Source organism: Glandiceps talaboti, chromosome 12, assembly GCF_964340395.1.
Source record: "Glandiceps talaboti chromosome 12, keGlaTala1.1, whole genome shotgun sequence".
NCBI classification, from domain to species: domain Eukaryota; kingdom Metazoa; phylum Hemichordata; class Enteropneusta; family Spengelidae; genus Glandiceps; species Glandiceps talaboti.
Window position 1 is genome coordinate 11382598 of NC_135560.1, and position 13062 is coordinate 11395659.

The 13062-nt window shown below is 35.9% G+C and overlaps 1 protein-coding gene across 1 annotated transcript in view; it reads right to left on the bottom strand.

Moving 5' to 3' along the window:
- Positions 1-13062, bottom strand: part of LOC144442919 (centlein-like) — a 49036-nt gene that overhangs the window by 21751 nt on the left and 14223 nt on the right. The window contains exons 5-8 of the mRNA XM_078132293.1: positions 7860-7903; positions 3651-3735; positions 2100-2181; positions 1-6 (exon numbers count right to left, since the gene is read on the bottom strand). The exon at positions 1-6 is cut by the window's left edge and continues 98 nt beyond it. Coding sequence (XP_077988419.1) covers positions 1-6; positions 2100-2181; positions 3651-3735; positions 7860-7903 — 217 coding nt within the window. The remainder of the gene's footprint in view (positions 7-2099; positions 2182-3650; positions 3736-7859; positions 7904-13062) is intronic.

The window sequence follows — 13062 nt, forward strand, 5'->3', positions numbered from 1 at the left end:
TGAGATCTAATAGACACAACAAATGAACAGTATTGATATCAATATATACAGTGCTGAATGTCAATATATCATGTACAAAAATATTTAAGTCAATTTAAAACAAATATTACTTTGTTATATCATATTATTATATTATTGATTTTGATTAACCACAAAATGAATTTCTAATTTGTGGTTATGAAAGCATCATTTTATTGGTATCTTTGAAGTTATTATGTGACTGGTTTCTGATTGGTGGCTTCTTTGATTTACCAGGTGAATGGTTTCTGATTGGTGGTTATGAAAACACTGTTCGCATGTATATATACTAAGAATACAATGTATATAACAACTCTACAGATGCATATACCAGGGCTTGAAATTAACAGTAGTCCTGTGTCCACAGACATGCCAATTCTTGTCATAGGGCTACCATAATATACAGCTGGTAGCCCACTCAGGCTATCACTGATTATGTGATGATTTAAAGGATGGAAGATTTATTTACAGACATAAAAGTATTTTAATAACACACATATTTTCAATAGAGGAATTCTGTTTTCGGTTCAGGAATATAGGACTATTGGTCACCATCCTTGGGCTACCACTTTCTGGAATTGGTAGCCCACTAGGACTACCAAAGGAAAAGTTAATTTCTAGCCCTGATATACATCCCACCTAATTTTATAAGGCAGTCTGTCATAGACATGTATTAATTATGCAGTGTGTACACTAATGAATATATCAATACAGGATATAAATAGACTAACTGTACACAAAACAGTATGAAATATAGTCACTGTGGAACAGTAACAAACGATTATAATGTTTCGATCCATGCATCTATTACTGACCTTGTAACTGTACATACAAGTTACTATTATGGCTACAGCACTACACTTCATAGACCAACTTTTACAACAAATGCAGGGACACTAAATCTATTGATGACAAGTCTTCAGAGAAGACACACCCCCTCAAATAATTTACCAATATATGACTGATGGTGACATGATTTGAAATTACATGTTATGGTGGCAAAAAAATAAACACAAAAAAGTGTCTGTGATATGCAGGAAATGGCTGACTTTCAATCATGAGTGGTTATGACAAATATGGTCATCATTCAGTAAAAAGTGATATGAGCACCAAAAGTATTGCAGGTGTATATTTCTTTTGTTCTGTGTTACCTTTAGACTTGATTTTAAAAGAAATAGGCCACACATAAACGTTACAGTCTGCCCTTTCTCTTGATTTCCATTGGTCTAACAGATTACCATCGTATAAATCTGGTCGTCTATGTAATACAATGTTTTGTAGTCTTGTGCTGGACTGAGCTAATTTCGATCCTGGTAACAGGGCTCAACCGGACTCAAATTTAACTTACATTCTTGGTAATCAGATTTAGCCAAGTGAACTTGTTTCGGCTATAATTTTGAATTGATTTCCATTGGTCTAAGAGACCACCACTTTACAGAAGTTGTAGTCGATCTGGATAGAATGTTAAGAAACAAGTCTATGTGTCCTGGACTAATGCTAATTTGGTAAAGTTGGTACTCTATATACAATGTTTAGTAATCTATGTACCCTGGACTACTGCTAATTTGGTAGTCTAGATACAATGTTTAGTAGTCTATGTGTCCTGGACTAATGCTAATTTGGTAAAGTTGGTACTCTAGATACAATGTTTAGTAGTCTATGTGTCCTGGAATACTGCTAATTTGGTAGTCTAGATACAATGTTTAGTAGTCTATGTGTCCTGGACTACTGCTAATTTGGTAGTCTAGATACAATGTTTAGTAGTCTATGTGTCCTGGACTACTGCTAATTTGGTAGTCTAGATGCAATGTTTAGTAGTCTATGTGTCCTGGACTACTGTGTTTAGTAGTCAATGTGCCCTGGACTACTGCTAATTTGGTAGTCTAGATACAATGTTTAGTAGTCTATGTGCCACTACTGCTAATTTGGTAGTCTAGATAGTGTTTAGTAGTCTACATGGCCTGGACTACTGCAGTTTATTTAATAGTCTAGATACAATGTTTAGTAGTCTATGTGCCACTACTACTAATGGTGCATAGATCAATGTCAAAACTGAAAACTTAACAGTCAGTGCCTCTGACCTTGTTTATCCCGTTCCAGCTTATCAATCACTTGGCGATTCAGCTCCTCGTTGGTTTTCAATCGGGACTGGCGTGACTCCAACTAAATGAGGGTGTAGAAAAAGAAAAGGAGATAAGAGGATGAGCAATGTGACAATGCGGAAGATGAATTCTTGCTGCGAGAGTCCCAGGGGAAAGTCAACGAAGCATAACAATGGATGAGCATGACAGGGCAACAGTCTGTGACATCACAATCAAATGACTCGTGACTTACCTTATCTCTGTCCAACATGACAATGTAATCTAATTGTTGGAGAGCTAGTCAGTTTTCTTCCTGACATTCACATGACTACGTTCTTGTCATCTCATATCATGGGTCATGGCATTTCTAGCATAAATCCCCCTACTGTGATACACGATATGTTCAGAATTTAATTCATAAACTTACAGACTTCTGACACTGACAGATATTCATCATACAACTTTGACTTATTTAAAAAAAATGAAAATTTCTTTAACTCATGAATATTCTTTTTATTCAGCTGCACCAAATTATTTCAAAATGCTATTTTTTTAAAAAATATATTAGGTTAAATTGTCTCTGAAAAACTTTTCAATAAAAATTTCAAAAGAACCTATTTGGCAACTGCAGCCAAACAGTTGTATATAAGTCAATATCAATTTTTGAAAAAGCCAAAAAATTCAAACAAATTTGATCATACTTATTCTTAGATTTTAGAACCACAGTATATGTAACTATTAGCAAATTCACTAAATATACATTTTATGTTCTGTACAATCGCAAGATTATTTTTTTGACTAAGTACACACTACTACTTCACAATGTTTTGAGCTTTATATACTCAACTGTAGCCTGTAGAGAGTGATGCCACGTCACATTCAGGTAGCTCATATGCATACAATATCATACAGGGACAGTATGAGTGCAGTGAAAACAAACTCTACTCCAGTGAAAGTCAATAATACCCAACATCTAGACTATACATTTTGCAATAGGTTTTGACAGCAATCTGCAAAGAACTGTTCTTGTATTTACCAAGACAGATTGATGGTATCATTGATTCTCAAGCTTGTATCTGACTGAGGGGTATGTATTTCAGGGGAAGGAACAGGATTTTGACAATTTGAAAATACCTGGATATCCCATAATCGTTGAGAGTAGACAGGTCAACAAGCCCATTGATGACAAGTTACAGTATCGTGTTGGAAAGATTGTTTCAGATTTGGTCTAGAGGGTTTCACAGAAGTGGGGTACTAAGAATGAAATGGAATGATTGCGAGAGAATTTCATTTCATTGCCACATAGCTATACCTGATTTCACGGCATTTGACTTTTGTTTTGGTTGAATTTTTATGGGTACAGGATACTTGTCATAGCTACTTCGGCTTTGATCGTTTTCATTGCATACTGTAGAATTCAAAGACAATGATATACAAAATGCTAGGCTGAATGTGATTTCAGAACTGTTTCATTCTTCTTAGTAACTTTGAAGATAATGAAACCAAAAAAAAAGATGTTCTACAGAGAAAGTTGTTTGTTTGTTTGCTTACCAGATCCTCCAATGATTTGGTTTTATTTCTTAGTTCTCTGTTCTCTTTTTCCAAAATATCTTTTTCTTCATCAAGAGATAGTTTTCTGTCATCAAAAGTAAAATAAAACATTAATATGTCGGAAAGATTTTGTATAACAAGAAAACTTGGATTCATGTTACCATAGTAACATCATTGATTATTCTGCCATGTGGAAAATTTAGAGCCCTATAATATTGTTATGTGGGAAATTTAGTGTCATATAACATTGTTACAAGGAAAATTTTGAGTACCTACAATATTGTTATGTGGCAAATCTAATGCCCTATAATATTGTTATGTAGGAAATTTAGAGCCCTATAACATTGTTTTGTGAAGAATTTAGTGTCCTATAATATTCTTATGAGGAAATTTTAGAGCCCTATAACATTGTTATGAGGAAAGTTTAATGTCCTCTAACATTCTTATGTGGGAAATTTAGTGCCCTATAACATTCTTATGGAGAAATTTTAGAGCCCTATAACATTGTTATATGGAAAATTTAGTGCCTTAGAACATTCTTATGAGGAAATTTTAGAGCCCTATAACATTGTTATGTGGAAAATTCACTACTTTATAACATTCTTATGAGGAAAGTTTAATGTTCTCTAACATTGTTATGTGGAAAATTTAGTGCCTTAGAACATTCTTATGAGGAAATTTTAGAGCCCTATAACATTGTTATATGGGAAATTTAGTCTCCTATAACACTGTTTTGTGGGAAATTTAGTGTCATTTTGTGTCTTTGTGTACAAATGTATATGGATGTTGTATATCAAAAATGTAGTGGCAAGCAAACTTAGTGTTATATATTAAAACACAATTCTATGTGGCAAATTTTGTGACATACATAACTGTTTCATGTAGGAAATTAAATGCCATATGACATTGCATGTAGACATTATTATTTGAGTAGCTGATAGTCTGTGTATAAAATGTCATATCTCAAAATATCATAACAGATGCCATTGTACATCAGAATTGTTTAACAAATATGATTTTGGTTAATAAATTGCTTAATAAATTGTAATATTGACTCATGGTATGCTGGTCTACAAATCTGTTAAAAGTAATTACTTTGACATTGGCTGGTGACCTGAAATGAACTATAAGTATGATAAACGGTGTCAAAGGAAATCATTTTCAAGTAGCTACTACCGTCTCTGTTGTGACCATGTTTTGTTGCCAAGGTTGGGGAGCCTCTGAGTAATTAGGGTGGGGGTGGGGGTTTAAGTGATGATGTTTTTGCTAAGGTTTGGGAGCCCCAGTAATTAGCATGGGGGTGGGGGTTTAAGTGACTGTTTTTGAGAAGGTTTGTGAGCTCCAGTATGGCTTAGGGTGGGAGGTGTGGGGGTTTAAGTGACTATGTTTTTGCTACGGTATGAGAGCTCCAGTATTGGCTTAGAGTGGGGTTGGGGTGGTGGTGGTGGTGGTGGTGGTGGTGGTGGTGGTGGGGGGGGGGGGGGGGGGGGGTTAAGTGACTGTTTTTGTTAAGGTTTGAAAGCTCCAGTAAATGGCTTAGAGTGGGGTTGGGGTGGTGGGGGTAGGGAAGGGTGTGGGAGTTGAAGTAAATATGTTTTTGCTGAGGTTTTAAGAGCTCCAATAATGGCTTAGGTTGGGGTGGTGGTGGGGTGGGAGGTTTAAGTGACTATGCTTTTGCTAAATTTTGAGAGATCCAGTAATGGCTTAGAGTGGGGTTGGGATTGGGGTGGGAGTAGGGAAGGGTGTGGGAGTTGAAGTAAATATGTTTTTGCTAAGGTTTGAGAGCTCAAGTAATGGCATAGGGTGGGGGGGGGGGGAGGGGACTTAACAATTACATAGATTTCCATACCTACATCTAGTACAGTGTATCATAATTTTTAGTGGGGTGAATTCCAGTAAAATAACCTGAGGAATTGACAGATTTTACCACCCCATTCACAAAAAACAAATGTACAAATAGTATAACAAATCAAAAGTGCTGAAACTGACATAGTTAGATTTAGAATGACAACAAGTTCCAAGCCGCTATACATGTAAGGCTGCCAAAATTTTGACCCAAATATTCATGAAAAACAGCGATTGCTATGACTCAGATTGTAGCATGTCATTTTGTCAACTAACCAGCAGATGGGACCGATCTCAGTATTCCCTTACAACCTGCCCTAAAATTACACCAATTGGAAATGTGAATATCAGCCTGCTAAATATCCTCCAGCTAGATTGAGATTGTGCGTTTGAATTTTATTATCATATAAATTATTTTATCAGTGAGTAGAAAAAAGTTGGGGTTTAACTCATAAATGAAGCTTTTAACGGTGACTAGCTAATCAGGAAAAGAGTGCCCTCCAGCTAAACAGCTCTACTTGGAAATTTGTCTTCAAATTAAATTTGCACAAGAGAAATGACTTTCTGACTTCTTTGTGGAATTAAAGCTATATGTAAATTTTCAGTGACATACACACGGCTCTGTGACTTATTGTCTCTTTTCGTATTATGTATGGCTCAAATGTTGTTGATGTGTTGTGTTGTGTTGTGTTGTTGAATGGCTGACTATGTGACTTAGTGCTGAAACTGTTGTCTTGTTGAATGGCTGACTGAGTGACTTAGTGCTGAAACTGTTGTCTTGTTGAATGGCTGACTGAGTGACTTAGTGCTGAAACTGTTGTCTTGTTGAATGGCTGACTGAGTGACTTAGTGCTGAAACTGTTGTCTTGTTGAATGGCTGACTGAGTGACTTAGTGCTGAAACTGTTGTCTTGTTGAATGAATGGCTGACTGAGTGACTTAGTGCTGAAACTGTTGTCTTGTTGAATGTCTGACTTAGCACTAAACTGTTGTGTTGTTGAATTGCTGATTTAGCACTGAAACTGCTGTGTTGAATGGCTGACTTAGCACTAAACTGTTGTGTTGTTGAATGGCTGACTCTAAGCACTGAAACTGCTGTGTTGAATGGCCGAATTAGTCACTAAAACTGTTATGTTGTTGAATGGCTGACTCTAAGCACTGAAACTGCTGTGTTGAATGGCTGACTTAGTCACTAAAACTGTAGTGTTGTTGAATGGCTGACTCTAAACACTGAAACTGCTGTGTTGAATGGCTGACTTAGTCACTAAAACTGTTATGTTGTTGAATGGCTGACTCTAAGCACTGAAACTGCTGTGTTGAATGGCTGACTTAGTCACTAAAACTGTAGTGTTGTTGAATGGCTGACTCTAAACACTGAAACTGCTGTGTTGAATGGCTGACTTAGTCACTAAAACTGTTATGTTGTTGAATGGCTGACTCTAAGCACTGAAACTGCTGTGTTGAATGGCTGACTTAGTCACTAAAACTGTAGTGTTGTTGAATGGCTGACTCTAAACACTGAAACTGCTGTGTTGAATGGCTGACTTAGTCACTAAAACTGTTGTGTTGTTGAATGGCTGACTCTAAGCACTGAAACTGCTGTGTTGAATGGCCGACTTAGTCACTAAAACTGTTATGTTGTTGAATGGCTGACTCTAAGCACTGAAACTGCTGTGTTGAATGGCTGACTTAGTCACTAAAACTGTTATGTTGTTGAATGGCTGACTCTAAGCACTGAAACTGCTGTGTTGAATGGCTGACTTAGTCACTAAAACTGTTGTGTTGTTGAATGGCTGACTCTAAGCACTGAAACTGCTGTGTTGAATGGCTGACTTAGTCACTAAAACTGTTGTGTTGTTGAATGGCTGACTCTAAACACTGAAACTGTACCATATGTTATACTAGTATGACTATATAATTAATTTGACAGATAGTGTAAGATCCATAATTCCTACATTGTAATGAATAAGACATTTGTTTTTCAACTCATTCATGTTGGGGGTGAGTTGGGTGGGGGTGGGGAAAATAGAAGGTGTGATGATATCCTTGTTGTCTGGAAGTGTTTCAAGTCTCTTTTATAAAAATATAGTTTGTATATTTCTGAAGGAAATGCAGTTTTGTTTTAGTTCAAAAAAAAAAAAAAATTTTATTCCAGTGACTCATGAAAATGAATCCGATAAGTTACTGTGATTTCTGGAAGGAGTGATTTGTTGTATGATAGTGAACTGTTTTATAATCCTGTTGTCTGATAAGTAATCAAGGCCAGCGTTGTCCTGGAGTGTCTGGAAACGAAAACGGTAAAAACACAAAAGGAAGTATAAAAACAGCTAGCTAGCAATGTGAATGCTAAAATTGAATGACGCACCTGGCCACAAAGTCATTGAGTTCCTTCTGTTGCTGTGACAGGAGCTGTAAGGTAGAATAGAATAGAAGACAAGTCAGAAATGTGATACCACTTCAGCTAATTAACATGCATTAGATTGGCAACTAACAAACAACTTTACTCGAGTATAACCCACTCATCAACAATAATGCCTCACATACACACAAACACACACATGCAATCCCCACACCGACATCATTCACGCCTGAATGAATACACTGTAAAAACGGTCTTTTATTTATGATCAAATAACCCTAACTAGAATTTTAGATGCAGAAATGAGCACATGAAAGTCGTGTGTACTTAAGGGACGCTATGATGAAAGCCAAGGTATTTTTCCTAATAGTTTCGTTGATTACATTTATAATTCAATCAATGTCATCTACTCATGTATTGTTATCTTTTTCAACATTTAGTTCAAGTAGAATTGGTATATACATGTATGTATCACATAAGGTGAGGTCTTCAAATATGTTTACTAAAATTAGTAAATTGTGCATATAAGAGGAGAGACAACAAAAAGATCAATTTTCACAGACACATTTGTAAATGTATGGCAGGATTGACAGATGATAGAGATATACACATGTATAATGTCCACATAATCTTGTGTTCGTATCCCTATTGCACAAAACTAATGAGCACCCAAATATAACACTTGTCAAAATATGAAAAATGACCTTAGTTTTTGTCTCAGCAGTGGTACGTCAATATAGGATATCAGAATGAGAATTGTTGACAAGAAAACGACAGGTTCACATTACCAGACTAAATATCATTAATTTAAGACACTTGTACATTTGCATCAACATTTAGGCTCACATTAAGATTAATGTTTGGTTTACTAAATTCATACATTCCACTCGGCTATTCAAGCACAAAGTTACAAACTATTATGTTATGAATTTCTTTTAACCAAAACATGTTCTAGCTAGATCTAAGTGACACTTGATCTTGGTTTATAGCTAAGACTTTTGTCTGGGCCTTGACAAGAGTTTGATAGGTCTGTGCCTTGCGAATGTTTCTGCCAACGGCAATAAGTAGGTAAAATGTACTTGAACTTCCCTATTCAAGTATTATCAGGATTCAGTTCCCACCAAACTTATGGTACAATGTGTGGGATATACTATTACAGTTTCACCAAATCTCCCTGTCTGTTCCTGAGGGCCGCACACCTTAGCAAAAATCACTGCTTGGCCTTCTGAAACTGTTGGCACCCTGGTTCTTGTAGCTGATCAAGAGGCCAAGCATGAATATGCACATGTTCTGAATATTACCACTACCAGTTACAAAAAAACAGTAAAGGTAAACAATACTGTTTTTTTTTTAAACTATTGATGTGTCTTGCATTGGTTCATACTCTCTTGGCAGGTACTCCCTTGCATTGGTTTATAACCAATGACTTGCATTGGTTTATAACCAATGACTTGCATTGGTTTATAGCCACTGACTTGCATTGGTGTATAACCACTGACTTGCATTGGTTTATAATCACTGACTTGCATTGGTTTATAGCCATTGACTTGCATTGGTGTATAACCACTGACTTGCATTGGTTTATAACCACTGACTTGCATTGGTTTATAGCCATTGACTTGCATTGGTTTATAACCACTGACTTGCATTGGTGTATAACCACTGACTTGCATTGGTTTATAACCACTGACTTGCATTGGTTTATAACCATTGACTTGCATTGGTGTATAACCACTGACTTGCATTGGTTTATAACCACTGACTTGCATTGGTTTATAATCACTGACTTGCATTGGTTTATAGCCATTGACTTGCATTGGTGTATAACCACTGACTTGCATTGGTTTATAACCACTGACTTGCATTGGTTTATAACCATTGACTTGCATTGGTGTATAACCATTGACTTGCATTGGTGTATAACCACTGACTTGCATTGGTTTATAACCACTGACTTGCATTGGTTTATAACCATTGACTTGCATTGGTGTATAACCACTGACTTGCATTGGTTTATAACCACTGACTTGCATTGGTTTATAATCACTGACTTGCATTGGTTTATAGCCATTGACTTGCATTGGTGTATAACCACTGACTTGCATTGGTTTATAACCACTGACTTGCATTGGTTTATAACCATTGACTTGCATTGGTGTATAACCACTGACTTGCATTGGTTTATAACCACTGACTTGCATTGGTTTATAATCACTGACTTGCATTGGTTTATAGCCATTGACTTGCATTGGTGTATAACCACTGACTTGCATTGGTTTATAACCACTGACTTGCATTGGTTTATAGCCATTGACTTGCATTGGTGTATAACCATTGACTTGCATTGGTGTATAACCACTGACTTGCATTGGTTTATAACCACTGACTTGCATTGGTTTATAACTACTGACTTGCATTGGTTTATAACTACTGACTTGCATTGGTTTATAACTACTGACTTGCATTGGTTTATAACCACTGACTTGCATTGGTTTATAACCACTGACTTGCATTGGTTTATAACCACTGACTTGCATTGGTTTATAACCACTGACTTGCATTGGTTTATAACCACTGACTTGCATTGGTTTATAACCACTGACTTGCATTGGTTTATAACTACTGACTTGCACCAGTTCATAGATACATATACTGCATTGCATTGCATTGATTTACAGTTACCACCTGCATTGGTTTACAGTAATGACTTGCATTGGTTTACAGTAATGACTTGCATTGGTTTACAGTTACGACCTGCAATTATTTACAGTTATGACTTGCATTGGTTTACAGCTATTGACTTACTTTGGCTTATAAATACTGCATTGCAATAGTTTGTTAAACTTTAGACTTGCATTGGTTCGAGCAACTGAAGCTGAAGCATATCTCAAGAAAACCTGGCTTCATTCAACTATTGTCCCATGAGAAATGACAAGTCATGAATATCACTGGGGGTACTTTGTCTTTAGACCTTCTCTCAAATGTCGACAATTCCCAGAGAAATTGGAGAGAAAAGCAAATCAAAGTTGTCTGATTTCCCAAGGTTCTGATCTTTGTGTCTGGAGTAATCCTGTGTCGTATTCAATCCACTTTACTATTTGCACACGTCACTGCCAATTGTCTAAACTTAAAACAACAAGTCTGTTTGAGTACAGCAACGAGGACCGTAGGAGTTGTCACAAGTATGTAGACTAGAAAAACAAATCACCACAAGATTCATGACAGCTGAGCTAGATTTTAGTACAGATCAAGTCAGTTCTAACTACAGTGGGGTGGTTTGCTAACAACAAGATGTTTAGAAGAATCAACCCTTAAAAGAATAACAATGACTGCAACAACCAGACAAATCTTGTGTGTAAACATAATGTTTCATTATCAAAATTCAACCAAGATTTTGATCCTACAGACGATCTTCACCAGGGAACTAAAAAAATCAAAATATTCCGCTGTGTTTTTATTTTATTTTTTTTAAGAACCTCGACTAGGATCCTGTGTACAATGAAAATCTTGGTTTAAAGGCCAATGTCTGAATCCCTAGTTCTTACATAAAATTAATGTTATCTTATCATTCGAACAATAAGTACTACATAGATTATATTATTGTTCTGGGTCAACTTTTTCTACAGCTCTGCCAAACAACTGTTGTTCACACCTAAATTGTAATACTAGAACCGGGCCTTAAAATCTGATAAATGTTCATTTGAAATTTTGATACCACAAAATATCATGACTGATGGTATAATATTGTTTTTAGGTTATTATGAACTGTAGGCAGATTGTTTTAACAAGTGGAATTTAAAGCCAGTAACTAGCATGAAAAATAATTTCGAAACAGTAATTTTTTTACAAATGTGTGGCCTAGAAAAAAAAATCAGTTGACTAATTTGGAAAAAACCATGCAATAACTTATGTCTATAAAGGAATACTAGTTCTGCTACGTTAGGAATTGTGAGTCACAGACACACAGTGTTTTTTAAAGTAGGGATTTAGTGTTTGATATTTATGCTTTGTCACTGATATGGGAATTATAAACAATTTGGAACAGAAGGATTGAAATATAAACCAGTGTTGATGTCATCCATGAAATATTGATAAAAAAATACACTCCCAAAGTCAGTCCAATAATACCTGTGTGAATCATAAACCATAAATCTGAAGACAATATCCCAAGTGGCAATGCTGGTGCATGATGGGACAATTCAGGTGTGGGTATGAATGAGGTAATATGATATAAGTGAAAAATGAGTGGTGAGTAGTTGAGCTGATAGAGCTGAGCAAAAAAAAGCAGCCAGCCTAATATGTATGCATTGATATAGCAATGATTTCATGCATGGGGAACTCATTGATCAACAATCTGTGCAACACAAACAAGCTTTCAGAATCGGAGACTCACGGGAAATGTGACAAGCAAAGAGTGCACACAAATTACATTGAGATTGTTATAAAAGTACCCCGGGGCTAACATCAATCAGATGGGCCACTGCTCAGTCCTTGATAGATTCAACGTTGATGGCATAGAGATTATGCACATATACACAGGCTGTATTATACACTGACTGTCCCGTTTCCGTGCGTTGTCTTTTTTTTTTTTTGATAACTTCATAGTCGCCATGATTGTGGCTTCACTATGACATTACCTCAAAGCAGTGGCTTGCCATAATATTACATTAAATGATCACTTTCCACATCATAAAACATATTAGATTTTGTGGTAACGGGTTAGTTTTCCAATATCGCATTGTCATGAAAGGGTTAATACTTTGTCATTATTGCCGTTTGCTAGATACATTAAACAAAATAATGATGTGATGTGCATGCAGCAACGGCAAACTTTTAGATTTGAAATTGTTATTTTGTATTAGTATGTATTTGTAGTTTGTATTTGTCGTTAGGCTAAAAAAATTGTGTGGTTCCGATTACGCTCAATTTTAGAATAGGTGGGGTAGGTAGATTTTTTTTTTTTTTTTTTTTTTTTTTTAAATTTTTTTTTTCATAAGTGAGTGTCTAGTTCAGGTAGTTATGTTTTCTGTTTTTTTCCATATAGTCTCTGTGTTATTGGTTTCTCTCCATCAGATGTACAGCTATTACAGATTGGAAGAACAGTTTTGTCTTTTTAAGTTGATGTCAGTTTCCGCATCCACTATTTTCTTCGCAATTTAAAAAAAAAAATTCTCAAATACATAAAAAAGAAGAAGAAAAGTTTAGGGCC